The sequence below is a fragment of the Osmia lignaria genome, chromosome 16 (genome assembly GCF_051020975.1).
Source record: "Osmia lignaria lignaria isolate PbOS001 chromosome 16, iyOsmLign1, whole genome shotgun sequence".
Taxonomy (NCBI): Eukaryota; Metazoa; Arthropoda; class Insecta; order Hymenoptera; family Megachilidae; genus Osmia; species Osmia lignaria.
In genome coordinates, this window is record NC_135047.1 from 8,745,369 (window position 1) to 8,767,995 (window position 22,627).

The 22,627-nt window shown below is 31.9% G+C and overlaps 6 protein-coding genes across 18 annotated transcripts; 3 read left to right on the forward strand and 3 right to left on the reverse strand.

The window, feature by feature from the left end:
• The first annotated feature begins 181 nt into the window (after window positions 1-181).
• Window positions 182-4,867, forward strand: casp (Fas associated factor casp). 4 transcript variants are annotated; one of them, XM_034317420.2, is made up of 12 exons: window positions 182-517; window positions 1,866-1,934; window positions 2,008-2,290; window positions 2,376-2,553; window positions 2,655-2,931; window positions 2,994-3,096; window positions 3,164-3,309; window positions 3,386-3,540; window positions 3,622-3,817; window positions 3,902-4,005; window positions 4,067-4,379; window positions 4,582-4,867. In XM_034317420.2, exons 1-12 carry the CDS (start codon window positions 479-481, stop codon window positions 4,660-4,662), a joined length of 1,944 nt encoding a protein of 647 aa, XP_034173311.1. In that variant the 5' UTR covers window positions 182-478; the 3' UTR covers window positions 4,663-4,867. The 4 variants fall into 4 exon arrangements, with proteins under 4 accessions (XP_034173311.1, XP_034173312.1, XP_034173316.1 ...); XM_034317421.2 differs by having other exon boundaries at window positions 183-517; window positions 4,067-4,392; XM_034317425.2 differs by lacking the exon at window positions 182-517 and adding an exon at window positions 771-813.
• Window positions 4,835-8,898, reverse strand: Mtr4 (exosome RNA helicase Mtr4). The gene is made up of 10 exons (XM_034317418.2): window positions 8,712-8,898; window positions 8,544-8,642; window positions 8,219-8,461; window positions 7,939-8,146; window positions 7,598-7,864; window positions 6,696-7,524; window positions 6,450-6,622; window positions 5,943-6,374; window positions 5,317-5,854; window positions 4,835-5,244 (listed from the first exon to the last, which is right to left on the reverse strand). The coding sequence occupies exons 1-10, from the start codon at window positions 8,822-8,824 to the stop codon at window positions 5,087-5,089; spliced, it is 3,060 nt and encodes a 1,019-aa protein (XP_034173309.1). The 5' UTR covers window positions 8,825-8,898; the 3' UTR covers window positions 4,835-5,086.
• Window positions 8,899-9,083: 185 nt separating this feature from the next.
• LOC117600629 (uncharacterized) lies at window positions 9,084-15,097 on the forward strand. Its single transcript, XM_034316287.2, is given in 10 exon segments — window positions 9,084-9,196; window positions 9,277-9,626; window positions 9,980-10,962; window positions 11,285-11,407; window positions 12,164-12,328; window positions 12,331-12,354; window positions 12,564-12,754; window positions 12,930-13,309; window positions 13,381-14,096; window positions 14,369-15,097. Coding segments are annotated over 6 exon segments (1,647 nt in total). The 5' UTR covers window positions 9,084-9,196; window positions 9,277-9,626; window positions 9,980-10,962; window positions 11,285-11,407; window positions 12,164-12,274; the 3' UTR covers window positions 14,651-15,097.
• A 318-nt stretch (window positions 15,098-15,415) lies between these two features.
• BTBD9 (BTB (POZ) domain containing 9) lies at window positions 15,416-18,575 on the reverse strand. 4 transcript variants are annotated; one of them, XM_076692779.1, is made up of 11 exons: window positions 18,368-18,575; window positions 17,757-18,275; window positions 17,545-17,697; window positions 17,280-17,469; window positions 16,962-17,217; window positions 16,770-16,902; window positions 16,524-16,661; window positions 16,323-16,453; window positions 16,121-16,249; window positions 15,852-16,041; window positions 15,416-15,758 (listed from the first exon to the last, which is right to left on the reverse strand). In XM_076692779.1, the coding sequence occupies exons 2-11, from the start codon at window positions 18,069-18,071 to the stop codon at window positions 15,555-15,557; spliced, it is 1,839 nt and encodes a 612-aa protein (XP_076548894.1). In that variant the 5' UTR covers window positions 18,072-18,275; window positions 18,368-18,575; the 3' UTR covers window positions 15,416-15,554. The 4 variants fall into 4 exon arrangements, 3 of the variants coding, with proteins under 3 accessions (XP_076548894.1, XP_034172158.1, XP_034172159.1); XM_034316268.2 differs by having other exon boundaries at window positions 15,417-15,758; window positions 17,757-17,914; window positions 18,368-18,574; XM_034316267.2 differs by having other exon boundaries at window positions 17,757-18,575.
• A 208-nt stretch (window positions 18,576-18,783) lies between these two features.
• On the forward strand, window positions 18,784-20,161 carry LOC117600626 (uncharacterized). 4 transcript variants are annotated; one of them, XM_034316283.2, is made up of 4 exons: window positions 18,784-18,995; window positions 19,146-19,357; window positions 19,532-19,780; window positions 19,906-20,161. In XM_034316283.2, the coding sequence occupies exons 3-4, from the start codon at window positions 19,548-19,550 to the stop codon at window positions 20,159-20,161; spliced, it is 489 nt and encodes a 162-aa protein (XP_034172174.1). In that variant the 5' UTR covers window positions 18,784-18,995; window positions 19,146-19,357; window positions 19,532-19,547. The 4 variants fall into 4 exon arrangements, with proteins under 4 accessions (XP_034172174.1, XP_034172176.1, XP_076548899.1 ...); XM_034316285.2 differs by having other exon boundaries at window positions 19,269-19,357; XM_076692784.1 differs by having other exon boundaries at window positions 19,269-19,345.
• Window positions 20,162-20,289: 128 nt separating this feature from the next.
• LOC117600625 (uncharacterized) lies at window positions 20,290-22,453 on the reverse strand. 4 transcript variants are annotated; one of them, XM_076692781.1, is made up of 7 exons: window positions 22,162-22,453; window positions 21,739-21,788; window positions 21,419-21,671; window positions 21,267-21,346; window positions 20,963-21,139; window positions 20,584-20,711; window positions 20,300-20,435 (listed from the first exon to the last, which is right to left on the reverse strand). In XM_076692781.1, the coding sequence occupies exons 3-7, from the start codon at window positions 21,434-21,436 to the stop codon at window positions 20,308-20,310; spliced, it is 531 nt and encodes a 176-aa protein (XP_076548896.1). In that variant the 5' UTR covers window positions 21,437-21,671; window positions 21,739-21,788; window positions 22,162-22,453; the 3' UTR covers window positions 20,300-20,307. The 4 variants fall into 4 exon arrangements, with proteins under 4 accessions (XP_076548897.1, XP_076548896.1, XP_034172169.1 ...); XM_076692782.1 differs by having other exon boundaries at window positions 20,290-20,420; window positions 21,419-21,788; window positions 22,162-22,449; XM_034316278.2 differs by having other exon boundaries at window positions 21,267-21,325; window positions 21,419-21,788; window positions 22,162-22,447.
• Between the last annotated feature and the right edge of the window lie 174 nt (window positions 22,454-22,627).

The window sequence follows — 22,627 nt, forward strand, 5'->3', positions numbered from 1 at the left end:
AAACTTATGGATTATGAGAATCAATCATTATTCCCATTTTTTACATGAATATTTCTTACAAATACAATTTGGGAAACTTAAATTGATTGTAATAATAAAATCTGTAGAATTTCGAACGTTTAACTTACTTTACAATAAATGTAAAAAGTCATTTATATAATATCCTTATCTTTTAAATATGATTGGAGAACGCTTGTAACGATTTCAATTCCTACCAATCGTATATTAGAAAACTTTAGTTAAAAAGTGATAATATCTTTCTTCGGGCATTGCCCGATATACGAATAATTGTTTAAGGCTGCAAGAGAAAATATATAAACACACATTGATGGTTCAGTGGTCGTTTCAAGTTAACGCGAGGTTTAAGACGTCAATGGCTTACACTCGTTGTGCATATTGCTTATAACGATTGAGAAAGTATCGAATAGATTTCATAGCTTGTATATTCGCTTAAGTTTTGACAGTAAACGACAACACGATGGACGGAACACGGGATGAAATTTTAGCTGACTTCCAGGTGATTCATTAAAACATTCATTATTCGCTAATTTTAAATACAAATACAATTTTAGGTTATGATGTATACGTAGATGACATTGACAGTAGTTGAAATCCACAAATAAAGAATGATATTTTCCGATTGTTTTTGTCTTCAAATTCGTTAAAATTCAATAATAGTTTAGAATGTTTGAGTGATATTTTGTACTATTTGATATCATAAAATTATCATAAAATATCTTTTTTTTTTTTTCGTCTGTACGTTACTTTCTTTGTTTTCATACAATTCTGTTTATGAGTCATGAAACTATTTAAGTAAGTCTGTAAAATAACAAATATCAAACATTGATATTACCATTGATTAATCTATTTTGAAAATTAATCTTGTACACTGTTGGCTAAAAGTTTTCCCTGCTTCGTTTAAAACATAAACCAGTGACAGTATCGCTGTAATATTACATCTGTAATTTCTATAAATTGCATTGTTGATAGCGCGTAGTTGGAAAGTGGTTTTCAATAAATTACGCGGGATCCCTTCTTCTGACGATTTTATGCTAAGAATTAATCTGTCCTAACTCATCCGTTATTATCACGTTCGAGATTCTTCAATTAAGGCCGTAGATTTACGCTGTCAGGACCTACAGCATTCGGCTCGCACAGCGTAGATCTACCGGGTTAAAAACGGCTTTGGACTGATCGCGTGTCTTTTCCGGCAAGTCATGATTGGTTTGTTGGAGACGGGAAAAATCACAATGTATTCAACCCCGTTGCCGCTACCCTTAAATATGTAAGCGTAATGGTTTTGGAGCTATTACGTACGAAGGACCTTCCGTCTCTTGCGCCTGTCCCCTACGCTGATGTAAGGGTAACATACCCTTAGTATGTTACCGACGTTCTGTAGTCCAAGGTATCATTTTTCAGCAGAAAAACGCTCAGCCACGTGTTACAAAAATAGCCCAAGTTTTCCTTTCTCGGGATCATATTCAAATGCTTCCGTAGTTGCCTCGTTTTCAAGATCTTAACCCGATTGACCATGATTAGTCGGCGTCTTCGACATTATCCGCATCCCCTGGCTAATGTTGAAGAACTCTATGGATGCTGCCCCCTTCCCCCAAAGTTACCATCCAGCACCCGATCAATTCCCTCCTCCACTGTACAACCGCTGTGCTAAGAGTACTTGTGTGCCTATGTATCGAAGGCTATTACGGTGAGTTCAGCATTCTTTGTATATTACCTACTTATGTATGTATACAAAGTTTTGTTATAATATCACTTCACATTTCTAATATCGGAGGAGGGAACTTTTGGCCAACGGTAGTACTTACATGATCTATTTGTTTAATCTAAATAAATATATATTGTTTCAGGCATGTACAGGAATTGATGATGTTGGAGATGCTATTAAATATCTAGAGGAATCAAATTGGGATTTATTGGTAAATCTTTGTAATAAGCTTATTTGCATGATACATTTAAAAGTCTGTTAATGTTTCATTTTATATTATACAGGCAGCTGTAAACCAAGCTATGCCACGTGGTACGCAACAATTACCTTCTGAAATAAGTCCAGATATAGAAATGATAGAGGAAATTGAAAGGATGCCTCACTCGTCTACATTATCATCTCAAACTGTTTGTACTTCGAAAAATAACTCAAAAGTTGATGTAGTAGAAAATTCGAAACCAGGAACGAGCAAACCTAAAAGTTGTGTAAGAGGAAGAACACTCACATTCCATATTATTCATTTAAATAATGAGTATGAAATAAATTTATCTGAACAGTCATCATTAAGTAAGTAATAAATACATATTTCTTTTATAATTGAAATTAAAACTATAATTAACGTTAATTAAAACTACGTACATGTATCTCTTAGAGGATCTCAAACAGCTCATATGGGAACAAACAAATATTCTACCTTGTCAACAACGCCTTCATGGATGGAAAAAAGAACCAGAATCACTTTATACATCATTGCAATCATTGGATTTACCTAAAGAAAATACTTTGTATGTGTCTCCTATATCTGAAGATGTAGATCTAACAACTGATATGTAAGTAAATCGTTTAAAATTGATATATATATATATATTTATAAATATTGGCGCATATATAAAATATTTGCAAGTATAATACACATTTATTATCCTTCCAGTGTGAGTTTACCAAATCGTATGACTCAGACATATACTTTAAATATTAAAGATGAAATACACAAGAAAACATATAATTTAAAATTTTCTGGAACAAGTACAATCTTGGATGTAAAATCAGGAATTTATGCATTAATAGATGTTCCAGTACGAAATCAACAATGGAAAGGTTGGCCAAGTTTAGTAAAAAATGATAGTATTATGTTAGCACAAAGTGGAATTTCTTATCCAGAACATGACCTTTCCGTTAATGAACTTCCTATGAAAGAAGAGAAAAAGGTATTTACTTTAATTACTTGTAAATATATATAATAGTAAAAGTAACATATATTTAATTTTAGGATATTATAGATTTGGTTGAGAGTGATAGTTCTATCGATGAAGATGATATAGAAGATGGTATTTTCGTAGATAACGTTATATCTACTAAAATTCAACGTCTTAGTAAGTAATTTTAATTCTCTATGTATATTAATATTTATAAGTGCTAACACGTGACTATTTGTTATAGTGCCAGAAAATGTAACAGACGAGACGATAGGCACAGTACATTTTGCAGAAGAATTTGTAAAACGATATGGGCCTGCACATCCAGAATTTTTTACTGGTAAATTTAAAGATGCTGTCAAAGAATCATGTTTGAAACCAGCAAAAGAGGTTTGCAATTAATCAAATCAGACAGATTTTTAATTGGTAAATTTATGTAAAATGTTAATATTTTGTATTATTATAGAGAAAATTGTTAGCTGTGTATTTACATCATGACAACAGCGTGTTAGCCAATGTATTTTGCACGCAGTTACTGAGTTGTGAAGCAGTACTTCAAGTTTTATCTGCAAATTTCATTGTATGGGGTTGGGATATTACATATGAATCTAATAAACAAAGGTACATATCATTGTACAGAAAGGTACTGCCTATATTATGGTGATATACTTCTTTTCCTTAATAAGATATATTGATTTGTAGATTTCTTTCCTCGGTGAAACAAACATTAGGTTCAGTTGCAACGTTAGCTATGAAGAATATAGATGTTGATACTTTACCTGCTCTTGTTATTATAATGAGAACTAGATCTAATACAGAAATATTTACAATAGTACATGCCAATGTAGGAGTGAATGAACTGTTAACCAGTTTAATTCACGTTGTTGAAGTGTTCCAGGTACGAAAATCAAACATATTACTGTTAGCATTTTATGTTCATCAATTTTATCCCTTTTTTTTATTTAAAACAAAAACAAAATAGGAACAGAGACGTACCGATATTGGCGTGGAAGAAGAAAGGCAAGCCAGAGAAAGAGTAAAACAAGAACAAGATAGAGCATATCAAGAAAGTTTAGCGGCAGACAGGTAAAACAAAAATTATTATTTTAATGAAATTATGTTTTTAATAAAAAATATATAATTTTAGAGCGAAAGAAGAAGCAAAACAAATGCAAGAAGAATTAGAAAAACAACGAAAAGAACAGGCTGAAAATGAAAGGTTGGCTGAAGAAGCAAGAAAAGAAGCTCATAGACAGGCTGTAGAATCAAGTTTACCTCCTGAACCACAACAAGGAACTAGCGATGGTGTATTAAAAGTACGAGTGCGACTACCAGCTGGCAAATTTCTGGAGCGTAGATTTCAATCTGATACACCATTACAAACACTTCTTAATTTTCTCATTGTGGAGGGTTATCCAACAGAGGAATATAAAGTTCTATGTAGTTGGCCTCGAAGGGATGTAAGTAGATGATGTAAGCATTTGAGTTCTTATTACATAGATATTTTCTATGTTGTTACTGTTGTTTCGTCAAATTAAATATGAATAAATATATATATATATATGTATATATATGTATATACGTTTCCAATTCATGACAATATTATCCTAAAAACTTTTTATCAAAGCTTGAAATAAAATAAATTTTACATCTCTGTTTTAGTTAACATCTATGGATTCAAAACTTACTCTGATGGATCTGAAATTTTGTCCTCAAGAAACAGTAATATTAGAGGAACGATAAGTGATTTGTTGTAATTAAATTAAAGATGTAGAAATTAAGCATTGCAATATTCTGAAAATGTTATTTATTTAATAATTTTCGAATAGTTATCAGTTAGAATGAGTTCTGTTTATTAAGCAACTACATTTTTATGCTGGTCTTTTCGTACTATTCATTCGTACATAAAATGTAGTTTTATATTATAAAGAAAAAAAAAAAAAAGAAATCCTTTCCATGCATGTGCATTGTATATTTTAAATTCCTAAAAATAAATTACATTTCGAGAAACCTCAAACAAAAGTAGCCTTTTGTTTGTCGTTACCATGTTTGCAATGAGCATTTAAAAAAAATTCATTGAAACAGGAGTTTAACTTGTACAAAATATAAATGGTATTTGTAATAAAAGTATATTTTAAATAAAAGGAAATTTTCCTATAAATTTTTATTATAAATACAAAGATGCAGCAAAAACAATATCACGTTTTATAAGCTTAATCGCTTCGCTAAATTTATTTTCTAAATCTGTGTTTCCAATGTTTTTTGCTGCTTGACATAATTGTCTAAGAACTTCTTCCAAACGCCGCATACATCGTATAATTGAACCTAGAACGGATAAATTAAAATTAATTCAAAATAAAAACATTTAATGAATTAATGAAAAAAAAAAATACATACCTTCAAATATATCCGTCATTTTACAAATTTTTAAAAAACTAGCACCCTTACACCAAGCATATACAACATCCATTAAATATGGTTTAAATCTTTCTGCGTATGCGTCTTCATCTAATTCTAAATTAGCCTCTGTAGATACTTTTGCTATTCTTCGTGCCAAATCTTGCATCTGTCGAAGTGGACCGCTTAATTCTTCAGTACTTTTGGGCATTTCATTTGATTTGTCATCGCAAACGAAACAACTAATCAACGCTACCATTTGAGGTACGCTTAAGGAATTGAACAATCCATTAAAGATCATTTCTGTCATCAACAATTCATCAGCTCCATTAAGTTCACAAGCTACTCGACCCTTTAATTCTATAACATCTGATGCTGTGCAGTAGGCTAATCTTCGCAGTACACGTTTTCTACATTTTAATTCATCCATTTGAAGTATGGATTTAGCTTGTTTCAATTCCAACTTGGCTTGTTTCAATTGATTCCCCAACTCCTCTTTGTGAAGGAATTGTTCATACAAAGTATTTATAGTGGGATCCTATATTGAAATGAAATAAAACTCAGTATTACTCTTAGAGGAAAAAAAGGAAAAAAATAGTATATCAAAGCAAAGAATAATTGTTTACCTTGTGTAAAGGATGAGCATATAATTTTTCTTCTAATACTTCAATCTTTTTAATAATATCTTTAAAACCTTCATCTGCAATGTGCATATCTGTAATAGGATTCAATAATGGTGGTCCATTTGGAAATCTTTTCTTGACTTCCTGTATTGTCTTTAATACACTTTTCCTATTATCAGATGGCCTTAAATCTTTTGGATAATATAATCTAAGTGAACTAATTTGAGAAATTAATGTATGTAGGACAGGAACTACTTCCACGTCGCCTTCTTCTCCTTCACGACAGGGCACTGGGCATCCTTCACTAGATTCTTTAGAAATGTGAAGTAAGATATCAATAATAATAACTGTATTTTCTTTTGTTGGATTTTTGGGATTTTTCTTTTTAAAGTTCACAATAATACCCCAGTCGAACGTTTCATTTGCATTTTTCACCTGTAATATTATTACGTTTATAAAAAAAAAATAATAATATACATACGTATGTATACATAACATACATATACATACTTTTACCAATCTTCCAGGTTGCAAGAATGGAAGTAAATATTCTGGTTTTGTTAAAAAAGATCTGAATTCGATACTAAGGCGTTCAAGTTGTTCACGTATGCTGTGATAAGAAGATATCTGACTATATTTATCAATAGTTACTGCATTATATGTAGCTTGCAATTCCTTTACCTCTGTTGAATCATAAATAATAATTATTTTATGCCAAACTATAATACTTAATTGTCAAGTATAGAATCTACTTACTATTGTATAAAATAGGAATAGAGGCTTGATTTTGAAATTGATAAAAACTTCTTTCAAGCATATATTCTGGATTAATTTCTTCAACTCTCAACAGATTCAAAACCATGTTGTAAGTTAAGTGAAATGCTGAATTAATAGGATCTGGTTTTCCCTGTATAATTGCTTTTCCAATAACTGGACTAACTTGTTCGTCTATCATTAATATTACTATTCCTTTTTCGTCCAAACCTCTTCTGCCTGCTCTACCAGACATTTGTATGTATTCTCCGGATGTAATCCAACGGAAATCTTTACCATCAAATTTTCGTGACGCTGTGAATAAAACTGTTCGTGCTGGCATGTTTAGACCCATTGCAAAAGTTTCTGTTGCAAATAGTGCCTTGATCAATCCTTCACCAAATAATATTTCCACGGTTTCTTTTAAAATCGGTAAAAGACCACCATGATGAATACCTATACCTCGTCTTAAAAGAGGTAACACGTTCTCAACTTGAGGCAAACGTCTATCTTCCTCACTAAGAACATCCATTGCGTTATTAAAAACTTCATCTACTAGTTTCTTCTCCTCTAATGTATTTAAATCCAATTTAGCCATTTGCATTGCATAAATTTCACAATCTTTCTTTGAAAAGCTAAATATAATTACAGGAGCAAAATTTCTTTCCATAATCATTTTCACCATTTTAAAAATGTTTGTTTGTCCAGCATTTGAGGGACGAATACCACCTTTACGACCCTTAGTGTCTCCTTTAGCTGCATCACCATGTTGTAAACAAGCCATTGCTCTGTTAAAATTTTCTTCTTTAAACTGTCCGTTTTCATCTACAACCTATATATTAATTAACAAGTGTAAGCTTCTGTTTTTTATATAACAGATAATTCCTGTATCATATTTTACCAACCAAATGGATTCCATCTCCACCAACAGGAAATATGTAATGTTGCAGAGGAGTTGGTCTATAATCTGTATAAACAACGTGACATGGTTGTTTATGTAAATCCGCAACCCATTCTACGAATTGTCGTGCATTAGGTATAGTTGCAGAAAGAAATACATAATGTACATTGTCAGGTAATAATATTAATGTTTCCTCCCAAACAACACCTCTTTCCTTGTCACGCATATAATGGATTTCATCAAAAATTACCCAACCAACTTCACGCATTACCTAAATGATTGAAATCATAATTAATACAATAGTAAACATTTATATGTATATGAAGATTGAAATGATCAAAAAACCTCTGATCCCCTGTAAAGCATGTTTCTTAAAATTTCAGTAGTCATGATAAGCACACTAGCTGTTGGATTAATTGTAACATCTCCAGTCACTAAACCAACATCCTTGAACTCTTCATAGAATTCTCTATACTTTTGATTACTCAATGCTTTTATAGGAGTTGTATAGATTACTCTTTGTTTGTCTCTTAATGAACATGCTATAGCATACCTGTAATACATACAATTAATATTTGGTTTATATAAAAATTTAGTACTATTTTATTTATATTTTAGTACATACTCTGCAACAACAGTTTTACCAGCTGATGTATGTGCAGAAACTAAAACAGACTGGTTATTCTCAATACACAATATTGCTTCTTTTTGAAAAGGATCTAACACAAATTTATATTCCTTAGCTGGTTTGCTTTGTTTCTGTTCCAATGGTACATAGTCATAATCTGGTGGTACAGCAACCTCATGAGTAGATGATTCAATTGTTTCTATGGTATGTATTTTAATACGTGGTGCTAGTTCTTCTATACTACATAGATTAGAAGATAAAACGCATAAATAAGAAAAATATCAGATAAAGACATCATGACAAATTAGTTACTGTATCTCACTTTAAATCTTCTAGGACAGGATCCAACTTCAATTTCTTAGAAATTATGTCATCCGATTCATTGTTAAGTTCTCGTTTTAGTCCTTCTGCATTTGTTTCCCTAAAAATTTATTTTTACATATTTGGTAGGTTAAAACGTGAAGAGGTTAAAAAAGTAATTCTCTCTTACTTTTCATTTGGTGTTGTATTTACATCCTTTGGTTTCACTGGGGTCGGGATGATTTCTAGTATATCATCTGTTTCGTCAAAAACGTCAAATAAATCGTCAGTAAAATTAGCCATCTTATATACAATTTAATCCTTTCAACCGACGCAACGAACCACAAGTTTTTATCATTTATTTTCACACATCAAGCAGTAACTATATAGATACAAAACTGACAAAACGACTGGTTATAAGTACCATCTTTTTAACAACGGTAGAAACTACTCAACAACTTACTGACCGAGTAAAGAACAAGGGAAGCCTGGAACTAGGGAACACTATCGTCATCTATCAGTAAGTTGTCGAGTAGCTTCCACTGTTTTTTTATAGGTGGTGCTATGATCGAATCTGATTGTGAGACCGCTTTTTATCAAAACTTAATGTGATTGTTATAAGTTATTAACGTCTCTTTTCTCTTAAAATAGATGATAGATTAATACTAAAGCAAGGTATGGAAATAAGTTTAAAAGCATATTCAGTCATTACTCTTTTATTCATCTTATACATTTCTATATATGTACATATATAGGTTTCTTTTGAATCAGTGAAATCAAATAAATTCAATATGTCAGACATATTGAAGTTAACAAAAATCATGAAATGTATGAGAAAACAAGTTTCGCAGATTGTGTTTCGGATAATTGGAAGTTCAATCGATAACACAGTGAGTAGAGAGGAATAGAGATTTCGATTGAGCCGAGTTTACAGCATAAAGAAACGGGACTTTCAGTTTCGTCTGGACGTCCGTAAGTACAACATCGTGAGTGTAACGGTCGAATAGGCACGCGCGTGAAAGTTTTTGTCTTTCAAGCGCCCAGCCTCCTCCGTACGCTAAGTCAATCGACGCGACGCGACGCAAGGAGATACGAAGAGACGCAGGTATTTGAGCATGCGCGAGCTTCCAAATTAGAAGGAATTAGCGGTTTGAAATTCAATTCATTCATATTGTGTCTTAAGATAATAGAATACGCGATTAATTCCTTAGAAAATTACTTTTTTACAGGTAGCGAATAAAGTCAAATTTCAGATCTTTATTGTATGATTATAAATACTATAATCAGTGGTGTATCTAAGGATATAGATGTAATGAACATTTAGAGGCTTATGTAATTTTTGTTTGCAATGAATTTCACTAACTTATAAAGTGATACAATTTAATGTTTAAGCTGTATTTTAAGTTTAAGTTCTTAATGTGTGTATGTATTTATTTTTCTAAATATTTTATCAAACAGACTGCGCTTATTCTTTAAATTGGTGCAAGTATCGAGGTAATCTATATGCAAATTTCTTTCATTTCAAATAGTTAATTACTTCTTTTTTTATCGTTGCTTTTCATTGCAGATGTTTAACCAGCTGGTAAAAACACGCATCCTATCTTACCGTGTTATCTGTCATTACCATTTGCAATTGGTGTCCCTCCGCTTTCAATGATTATTAAAATATTCATAACGTATTAAAAATCGATATCGGTGTATTTAGAAAAGTCTACCAAACGTGAATTTAGATAATTACTTTATGGTGGGTAACAAAATATGAAATAACAAATATTTTATTGTACAGATTTTGGAGGATGTTATCATCACTGTGGATAATGAATCGCGCGTTACTAATGGGATCACGTACACAATACTGACGTAATACATACTTTACTGTTTGTTGAATATGCCGACACGCTAACTGCCTTAAAGTAATTGGTATTTTTCTACTTTCTCTGACGAAAAGAAAAGCTATATTATCCCTCTGGTCATTTAGCAGATTCTGGCACTGAGTTTGATACGAAACGTGAATCTGCATGTATGAAAGTTGTCCCTTGCCTGAAGCTGTTTTGCCTTTCTTGTACCATCGATAGAAAACTCTTACTTATTAGTATGTGGTATGAATTTCTGTTCTACATGTATCAATCAATACATATGTCTGTCCTACATAAAAATATGGGCCATTTATAGGTGAACAGACTCCGCCGTTCAGACGTGAATCAACTAAAGGAATAAGTTGGTACATATACTGTAATGGTAACGGATTAGAGGATCAAGTGTGTATTCTTGAATTATGGGGTGACATGTTTTCAGGAGACGGCCCTGAATGAATGCGAGTGAAAGTTTGCGAGTTAAATATTTCTTGAGACTTCTCTTCATGGACCGTTTCTATATACGAGCTTCCTCTAAGTTTATATACCTTGAATCTCCATTTTTTATGTTCAGTTTTAGACATCAAGGTATTCATAGCTTCTGCAATCATAGGCATTAAATACGATTACACGTAAAAAAAAAAAAAAAATAATAATAATTGTAAAACTACAAAAATTATTGATTGTACATATATGTATAAGGTGCAGGTGTTAAATAGTTGTTCATTGAGGGGTACCAGTTACTCTTTAATCTTTATTCTTTTTTTTAATCGAATCATTCGTTTTAACCGTCGCGCATTATTGTTTATTGTTTGGATTCTGATATTGAAGTTGTTCGATTATGTAATGTATATGTGTAATATCTTCTTCTCCAAGTATAAAACTTTTGTAACGTCAATCGACATTCCAGGGTGCAGCGAATAATACGTGAACATCGGGCAGTGGGCTGTAACGACGTGAAAGTGGCCGGTTGGAAGTGGCGGAATGCGGAGTGCTGGGCGCCTATGACCTGTACGCTGATCCATGCTACTAGGTAATTGGAGTATCACGTTTATTCCTGTATAAATGTGGGTAACTTTTTGTTCTATTCGATTGAACTCTTACGTTACATTATTCTATCTAATCTCCTACGCTTTACAATGATTCTAAGATAAGAAGGAACAATTCTTTGGCCAATTTACATGATTTTGTTAGAGAAAAAGATAGAAGAATTTAAATGCATCCAAATATTAAATTAAATTTACCGTAAGTTTTTTTAAGAAACAATTATTACAAAAGTGTAACAATTTTTCCACATTTCCACCAGCCTATAAGGAATGTCCTGGATAACGTAATACTTGTTTCTCGTTGTCCGATTTCTTATGTGAACATGACAAATGTGAAAGCAACCTTGAAACATTGGATCATCCACCGCATCAATACTAAACGGCACGTCGAATAAAACGTACCAATTCAATAAATTAGGCGATCGTGCAGCAAGAATTTCAATAAAAAAGAAAACTTGCCGATTTATTTGAATGATTAAGCTCACTTATTAACCTTCGAACACGGTAGAGCATGAAGAGAGTCCAAATTTCAATTTAATTTTGTATTTCATATTATTTTCATTTTCTAAATTTTAAACTGTTCCATTAAAAATTTCATTTAAAAAGTGATACATTTACCTTCAGCTCCGCTATTCAAGGGTTGATAAATTTTTGCAAAATTAAAGCGGCTTAAAAAATTTATTATACATATATTAATTTACTCATTAACCAAGGAATCTTTAATTTTTATCATTTGTTCGCAGTACTATTTCTTTCAATAAGACAAAGAAAGATGAAATGTTAAAAGGAAAACAGGAATTTTGAGAATGAATGTGTGCGGCATTTAGCCCGCAACCGAGGATTCTGAAAAGAGTATGCAGCGCTGGTTACTAGCCCTAGACGAACCTGCATCCAACCCATGCGGTAACACGATCATCAACCACGATCCATCGGGGTACGAATATGTACAAAGATTTTCCTTCTAAAAAATGTTAGCTATAAATATCAAATCACTGCTTGGTAATAATAGTAAAAAATATATGCTTTTAAAATGGAGTAACGATTCAAGCAATTCGATTTTGTGAACAAGATATAAACGTAGTTTTGAAATTTTCTATTACATATCAGACATTTATTATAGGTGATAGTGTTGGACCGTATTAGGTGATGCTGGAATCCGGGAAATTTTGTTCCAGTGCCGCAATCACAACAGCCTTGACAGTTTCAGCCGGAAATCAGACTAGTTTCAATGATGATGGTGTAAAGTTACCTTTGCATACGCCGAATGAACGATACGCTTGTAATACGGATAACTTGTACGCTGTACCAAGAACTGACCTACATGAAACTGAATGGTAAAGAGAGCTCTTTTAACTCTGTTGTGTAACCCCTAGATGTAGGGGCCATAATTTCGGATTTTTGAAATTTTTTAATTACAAAATTCCTAAGGAATCCAGTCCACCATAGAATAAAATCATAGTTAGGTCAATGCTCTTGAACAAATTAAAGAAGGAGGATACAATATTTTAGGATACAGCCTAACTCGTTAGAGGGAGAAGTCTCCAAATTTATAGCTGGTTCGTCAACAACAACAACAACAACAACAACAACAACGACAACAAGAACAACAACCACCACCACGAGAAATTATCTAAGAAGATGTCGAACTTCCACCAGTTCCGGCTATTCCAGTCATTCTCCGCCATTATCAGCTGGTTCTTATTCTTGTTATGCGTCAGCGGTTTATGGACAGAATTTTTTTCGAAGCGTACCTCTAACAATGAAGGATCAATTCGATGGAAGCTTAGCAGTTATTCACGAAAGCGAGTCAATTCCACGTCCAATTTGGCCGTCCTCGTTTCCTAGCCCACGCGAATTTTATCAGAATGATGAAAATCCTGAATACGATGGTTAGTATACTGTTATTACCGATACGTAGCTTTTCTTCCGTTATTTTTACATGTTGCTTATTTCATAATAGCTTTGTATACGTGTTGGGGATGCGATTGTACATACACTTCCTCCTACTGCGATTGGAATCGTGAAAAATCTTCAGGCACATCCGCACACGAGGTCCTCCTTGAACTATCTCGAACCCTAAATTCTGTGATAGAAGGTGAGAGTATCGTGACACCGGAAGAGATCTTACAAAGTATATCGCATAAAGTTGCTCAAGGAATGAATGGAGGAATCTACGAGTACGTTTACAACAATTCATCTTTCTTGCCAAGTAAAAAGTCGTTCGTGAACGAAAATAATTCATGCTTGTTAAACTGTAACAAAAATTCATCGTCCAAGATGAATCCAATTAATTCAAAACTCTATAGCAATACCCGGCGTTTTTATATATACAATCCGGCATGGTACACCTGCTTGTGTACCTGCGAACGCAATCATAAATTTATATCGTCTTTGAAGACTGACAAACAAGTCGTAACAAATAATGAACTGGAAAAGAAAGAAGGTTCGACAATGGTTTTGGTAGACGATTATTATCAAGGAACGAATTCATGGCCAACATTACAAAACAATAAAAATATTTGCGAATGTTTGAACCATTCAACTCGTTATGTTAAAACGATACAAAATACATACGAGGATCATGTTAGAACTGATGGGAAAAAAACAATTAACATCAATGAAGGAAGCAAGCATAATAGGAACAAAATTGTTCCAAGTGAGCCAGAATATGCAATGGTAAGTTCGTAACACGTAATTTAAAATATAAAATAAATCTAAACGAGAGGCAACACGTTGACTGCCCTTATATGTTTAATATAAAAAAGAAAAAGATAAATTTGAATAATATGCATTAAGCATACTATCTTCTTTTCACTGTAACAGTCAACGTGTTTTTGAAAATGGATGCATTAATTGTGAAGCATCTCATAAAGCATATAACAACATTAGGTGTGAATAATAGTATCCACAATATCAATGTAACCAACGTATCAAGACCGATGTTTCAGCAGCTGGAGAGCGGTTATAGTGACTCGTTAAATGGAGATATAGTCTTCTCATCCAGCAAAAATAATTGGGATTATCGTATGCAAGGATTCATTGGAGATTTAGATTTCACTCTGGACGTTTCTCGAGCGGAACGCTTAGGGCGAACGATTGCAAAAGCAAAGCGTAAGAGACAGTGGTGTAGAACTTTAACCGCTTTTTTTGGACTAGTCTTTTTTATTTTAAGTGTCGTCATTGTTTCGTTATCTGTAACGAGAGGTCGTAAAGTATTTGGCAGTATATAACATGTATGAATTGTAAAACGGTACTCTTTATTGTTATCATTCGATTGAAACACTTCTCGTAACAAAATTATTGACCGACACTTGATTTATACATATATTTCTTAGTACCTTATACCGTTAAGTAAAATTAACAGGATTAAGATCCTGTTAGCAATATATGGCTGTGACCATGTTCTTAGGTACGAATAATAATATCCTATATGTATACCCAGATAAAATCATATTAATTAATAAATAAAATATGCAATGTAAATTCAAAATCTGGGTAAGCGAAATAATGAAACTTAATTTGTGCCAAGCAGTTTTTTTAAATTATTTTAAAACAATTAGTAATTGTTTTAAAATTGAGTTTTTATACTCAAGGCACAAATTCAAATTTTCGACAGTAGCGCCATCTATACAAAAACGGCTCAAACTACTCGACGCATTACCGACCTATCCTTCGGCAGTCGGTAAGTTGTTTCTGCCACTTCCCGATAGGCGGCGCTACTGGTTCCCTGTTTCGGAAAATCGATCGGTAACTCGTCAAGTAGTTTGAGGCGCTTTTATATAGATGGCGCTGCTGTCTAAAATAATAGCACACCCCCATACTTCTTCGACGTCCGAAGACAGACTGACGCGCTTTTACGAAAGCAAAGAAAATTACTTGTGATCTTATACAAACAGTATCGGCGTCGCGACATAACATGTCCGAGGAAACGAAGCGGTTAAACTAAAAATGTAAGTACTTTAATTGAACAATTTATTTTACAATAATTTTTACAATCACAACATACCCAATACTATACAGGTGTTTTAAGTAATAGCACAAGAAACTAAAATTAAAAATTAAAACTTTGATACTTAAGGTGTAATCACAATGCGATTTTATACAACGATTTATTTTCAAATAGGAAAACAAGAATTATGGAAAAATACAGTGATCTACTGAATTTGTTTCTTCGTGATCAATATTAACTGCTTCTGTAGCTGTTTCTGGAGGAGGTGGTACTAAGGACAGCATGGAATCGTGAGTAGTTAATAATTGCTTTCCTCTATGCAATGGAGATTTATTTGCAGCTTTATCATTTATCTGAGCGGGACATTCGAAATGAACGCAATGAAAAACCTGAAAGTAAATGTTTTTGATCGCTTAATATAATCTATATTAAACGTTTAGTAATAACTATTTTCTAATGTTATATTTAATAAAAATAATAACCTCGTTTGCTGTATTATGCGTCCCAACAATACGTATAAAAACGACAGGACGAGGCGGTTCAAAGTGTATAGTTTGCCATGAACGACAAGCTTCTCTAGTCTTATCAGCAACTAGAACCCAATTCCAAGAATTGCCAGATACCTCTATGTAGTAAGAATATGAACGATCATCACAATCCCAAAGCAATAATCTATATTTAGCGAATTTATTGATTAGATAACAAATCAAATATGTTAATTCAATGCATAAAAAAAAACATAAATGTATACCTCATAGAGTCTATAATATACGGTTGTCCAAGTTGTACTGAAATAGAACCAGAGCCAAGCTGATGACACGTGTATCCACTATCCCAATCGTAATTAGATGTATCACCATTTAATAAGGCATTTCGTGACCTTTTTAATGAAACAATTTGTTACAAAGGAAATGTAAAATGGTTATTTTAATTATTATTAATAATGGACATACCTGCAAACACCTTCTGTAACAATGGCGCTTCGATCCATGGTAGCAATATTTCGGGTTGGAACAACAAAACCATTACAGAGTTTTTCTGTATGATTCGTGTAGTAAGCTTCAAAGCTTACAACATGGAAAACCTTTCAAAATTAAAGTTTATAAGATGAAGATAAAAGAAACGCGTTTCGAGTAATGATCACCTGATTTTACCTTATTTACAGTATTATTTGTTCCAACGATGCGAATATAAAGAACTACCCTTGGCTCAAAGTACAAATATTGCCAGCTACGACAAAAATATTCTGTGTGATCAATAACCCGAACCCAATCTTCTTGATCCATGGATACCTATAAAAAAAGAAGAGCAGATATACCCCCCTCCCAAAAAAAAAAAAAAAAAGAAAACTGCCCTAAAATGAATTATTACTTTGAATATTTCAATTTCCTGAAACTTACCTCAAGATAGTAAGAATATGAACGCATATCCTTATCCCAAAGTAACATTTTAACATGATTAATGATACACTGAGTTCCTAATTTAATCAAAATACCATGTTCTTGTGATTCCGTAATGGTGTGCCTGGTGTACCTAACGAAACAAATATTTTACTTGTATGTCATACTTAGAAAATTTATTCATCAATTTACCCTCGTTCCATATCGTAGTTGTTTGTATCTCCATCTAAAAGATAACTACGCATTTCACCCTGCAAAACTTGAGCACCGTGCATAGGGTGAGCCACATTTTCATCAATAAGTAGTCGACCACGGTAATTAAGATCTGAATCACGTGTTTGTGTCCTTGAAGCTATTGCATCTAAGATTACTTCTGGAGAAATTAATTTAGTTGGCCGGACAATGTTTAGGAGATCCGTAATAGAAACCAAGCTCAACCGTACTTTCTCTATAATGAAAATACAATTTTAATGTTTGTTTAAAATTCTTTTGTATCCTCTTTTAACTTACCTAAAACACTTTTGTCATTAGCATCGGGATTCGCTTTGACCCATGCGCGCACAGCTAAAAAAATGTCAATCTCTGGTGCATAAAAAGAATCTCTTGACACAAGTTCATTTAAGGCAGCAGCACTCAATTGCAAGAAACTCTCATGCTGTATCACTTCGCATGCATGTTTATCCATGTACTCGTGACAAACCTAAAATAAATTAATTCTGCTGGTTATCTTCAAATATTCCATTGTTTAGATGTCATTTTAATATCATATTCATACCCTAGTAAGAAATTCTAGGCGATAGAAAAGCGCTGCATCAAATATGAGGCACACATTTTTTATATTTAGTATTTCTCTTAAGTAATCCGATATAGAGGTTTCTAATTCAGAAAACCCATAAAGATGTGCTAATCCCAGAATATCTAAAATCACCTAAAATAACAGGATAATTAAAATTTCCTCCAAATGAAAAGTATAAAATTGAATAATACCTCTTCGCGTCTATCTGTTAGAGACATTCGTCCTGTATATATGTACTCGAGTAAGCCTTTAAATGCAGCCAAATTAGCATCCTTCAATTCAATTTCATGTTGCGTCGATTCTTTTAACCCTCCAAAAAGTAGAGCTCTAAAATACTGACTACGTGCAGCTAAAATGATTTTATGACCATTAAATCTCTGACCACCAACAATTAAAGTCACATCCGAGTAATCATCCGAGAGATATAGAGCACCGATATCCTCGGACAAGTAAGTAATATGTTCTATATCACCGGAAGGTGGATTTAATCTATGATGAGAACTCATTTCTGGTATCTTCTTTAATATAAGTCCTTTTCACTCGAATTCGTTTCACTTGTTTGTAAATATACACAGTTTGTCAACATCAAATAATATCCATAGCATTGTATTTTAATATACTGGATAGTATTTTTATTTTTTTTTTACCATTTATTCTATCGCAACAAACAAACAGTGCACAAACACCAATTTTACAAAAACTTAACAACTCTTAAATAAAAATAATAAAAACAGAGTTAACTTTCAGCTTGTAATATTTAATCCTTAATTTCTAACTTTATGTCCATAAAGTATTTTACAACCTTGTTTTGAAATTGAGTATTCAACTTTCACTGCTATTTAGTAATTACAAAAAACTTAAATGAATCCTAAACGAATCACTTTGATGTAAAAGCAACAAATATATCCAGCTTGTAGACGCATTATTTAACATTTAGCAAATTTCGCACCAAATTTCATTATTAGTATACATTGATATATATTCATCACTATATACATAAATATTATAGAGTTATTAAAATCATGGTAAAACCTAAAGACAGAAGAAACACAAACTACTGTCAAAAAACAGTGTGGTAAAAAGAATAAGAAAAAAATTTCTTTTCAATAAACAGTTAAGTTAACATTTTAAACTAAATACATTTTATAATAGAAAATGAGTTGTATTTTTAATTAATACATGATTTCTATAGTACGAATTTATAAATAACTGAACAAATACATCTGTTATTTATTTCCAGTGTTTTTAAGGAAAAAGTGGGGTGGATTGGTAATAATCAATGACTATAGATCCAACAAAACTGGACGTTCCTTTTCCCCGAAAACGAGCGTCATCTGCTTCTATCCTACATATGTATGTATGTACATACATACCATAAAAACGTAAAAACACTTCGCACTGCAACAGTTTAACACCACTGCAAATTGACGGTAACAGAAGATTTGCTTCAATATATTACACATAATATAGTCACAGGTTAATTATAAATGAAAAGACACAATTTTGACTTCCTTTGATTTCATTTTCTAAAAATCAATCGAAATCAGCATAATATTTTTCCAATTTCAATTCCAATATAGATGGCGCGGGGGTCAAATTTGAAAAATAATTTATGGAGGTCTTTTTAAAATATAAGTCTTGTGCTAATTTTGACTAATTGCTAAAAAATAGAATCAAAGGAAATCAAAATTGTATCCTTTTAGCTGTGAGTGCTTTAGATTTTGGGAATTTCCATTTCCTCTATATCGCCATTTCCCGTAAAGAAGTCTAATTTGAACGTGTAAGTTATTAGGTATGCTTTTGTTTTCTTAAATCTGCAAAATTTATTTGTATGTACTGATTCAAATTAATACATAATTTTTATCTGCATCGGTATCTTAAATTATAAGTTTTCTTATAAATCGAAAAACCAAATATCTGACTTATTTGTCAATTAACAATTCACTTAATTATCTGTGGTATCAAGTAATGAAGAAGACAATATGCAAACGACAACGATACAAAAACGACGAACAAAAGTTTCTATAAGCAATCTGAAAAAACGCGTATCAGGTGAAAATGTCGAGAAAAATGAAAAAGAAAAGAATGAAGTGACAAAACATAAACCGATGGAGCTTAAAGAAACAACTAAATATATACAACAAATGTTATCCTCTAACATCGATCCTTATGATAAACCGTTAACATGGTGGGAAACGGACCATGTTAGATATGCGTAAGTTAATAAAACTTTAAACCGTTCAAACTTTATTTTATAACGATATTAAAAGAATTAAGTATACATATTTAATATAATCTTATTTCTGCTTTATCAAAGTTTCTTGGCTGTTAATTTTTTAGGATAACATATCCGCCAGTAAAATCACGACTGCAGAAACTAATGGGAAGTTACGTCATTCGCTTAACAGATTATAAGTACATGGAGAAACTAGCATCAAATCTCCATTTAGATTATGTGGAACAACAAAAAATTCGTATAGAAAAAAGAAAATTGCCGCCTCCTTCGATTATTAATCGTTTATTGGAAATATCCTATAAAGTGCTCTCCGAGCAGATACGAGATAATAAACGCAATAAAATAAAATTATACGTCTGATCCAAAATTATAAATATTTTCAGTGTAAATTCGGTTTCATTTAGTAAAATTCTTCAGTATTTTTACCGTATAATCCTTCCTTTTTATACAATACATACATATACATATATAGAATCTTCAAAATCTATGATCTTGTGATATCAATTCTATAATATGCTCCTTTTCAATTTTTCATCGAAGTTGGAATGTTCAATGACGATTTTTTGACTGAATGGAACTTGTACAAGTATATCGTTATCAATGTCGTAATTCACCGTTTCTGAAAAATCTAATTCTGTAAAATATATCATGCATATTTATTATTCAATATATGTAGAATAATTTTAAAGCCTAGAACTAGTAAAAAATGTAAAGTTATATTTAGTTGCAGCTTTTTGCTGAAGCTGTACACTGTTAAATTTAATTTATTTTTACACTTTTACCTGAAGTTTTGTATTCCCATGGTAAAGAATCTTTCCATGAGTTGAATGAATACGGAAGAATTTTTATTTTAGGTTCGGGAATGTTTTTGTACTCGTGACTGGACCATCCAAGTGTTGCGAGATGTTCGCTAAAAATGATTCTTTTGTTACGAAATAATTTAATCGAATTTACATCTTCGTATTTCAAAAAGCGAACATTATTATCACTGTACTATTACTTATAATCGTACAGCTACTTAAAAATAATTAAATATTATTTTTAAAACGCGATATCGCGTGCTCCGTGGTCCATATTTAAACGTTACGGCACACAGCAAACGCGTGAATCTCCTTTTTTTTTTTTTTCTTTTTAATTTAATTATTATTGAATTTAACTCACTTGTGAATCTTTTCTAATTCGTACTTTTTAGGCGCTTTTGTGGGCGGGTCAGATAGCGAATATATTATTGGATAATAATGATAATGATAATGTTGTATATCATTTTCATATGGTTTTTTCTTTGCTTCTTTCTTTGCTTTTAGTGAATGTATAAAGTCACTCAAAACTTTCTTTGGGCTGAAATACAAATTATCAATATATAACATACAATCTATTAGTAACAGTGATAAGATTAATTTGAATAATCCGTTTCATTGAAAAATAAATTTTAGCATTTAAAGAAGTAAAATTTAAAAAGACTTACTAGTCAAAAAATAATCCTTCTGTTGCAGTAATCAATAATACTGATAAAAGTATGGCAAACTGCAAATTATAAAAATTGAACTGTTTAAAAAAGAAAAAAAGAAAACTAGGATTTATATTATTATTCTTAGAAATGTATGTATAATGATTTACTTGCAACGAGAGTTTCATGATCGAAGTCCGAAGATCTACGTGTTGTGAAATAAACTGTAGGTCCTCGAGTAAACCTACCCCTCTTATAGTTAGACGCACAAATTTTACAGCTCCAAGAACCCACGATAAATTTCGTAAAAACCGTCTTAGGCTCAATATGGTAATGTACAGATTTAATAGCAAACTGTGAATTCTAATGAGCCAGGTTCTCCTTATATCTGCTCTCTTTCCCAGTAATGCCCCAAGGAAATTTCTATTTTGTTTTACTTTTTGTATAGATTCCTGTTAGATCCGTTGACATTGCTGAGAAAGTTACTTACCGACAAATATCACTGATTAATTATTTCCACTTTGAAACCAATATTCTTTTCTGAAAAAAAAACCAGCCGATTCGTTTCACAAACTTGGTCAATAATATTTATTTCTTTTTAATATGATTTATAATCTATTTTCACGTCGTTATCTATTTTATTTACGAGAATCTTATATGCTATACGAAATCAATCTGTCAGTGATATTTTTAATGATCTATAAGTAAAGTAGTTCATTGACTGAAGAAAATATTAATTGCAAGTAAAATAAACTACAAGACATGTGCGAAAATAAACTTCTTGACTAGAATAAAATACATAGTTTCTTTGTGTACATTAATTTACGATCAAACGAATATTAAGAAACGCAAATTGCGATAATCTCTTCAAATCGATAATCACCAGGTGACTTTTTTTTTAAAATCTACTAACTTTCCATTTTTCCCCCAGAGAAAGCTTCACGATCCAGAGGCGAGCACTTTTCATCATACAAGAGCTCGTTATTGCTAAACCGGTTCTGCTTTTTGATTTTATTGCTACGGACTTGATATGGAAAATACTTCTTGCTAGTTTAAAAATTTTTGTTAAGAAACAAAATGAAAATTTAAACGGTTTTACACTTTCTAGAATTTCCACCAAGCAGATAATTACCGTTCGGCTTTAGTTTTCGAGATATTCGCAAAATAAAAAAGCTACCACTACTATAACAATGAGTTCTGCGTGCATATACATAATATTTTAAGAAATTGAGGTTCTTACTTCAGTGAATTATTTGGAAATTTTATTAATGTATTTATGTATAATTACACGATTAATTATAACTTAACAATGAATGTATTGTTTTCTAAGATTTTTCAAAGATTAAAATCAAAGTAATCGTAACAAATAAACCAATTTG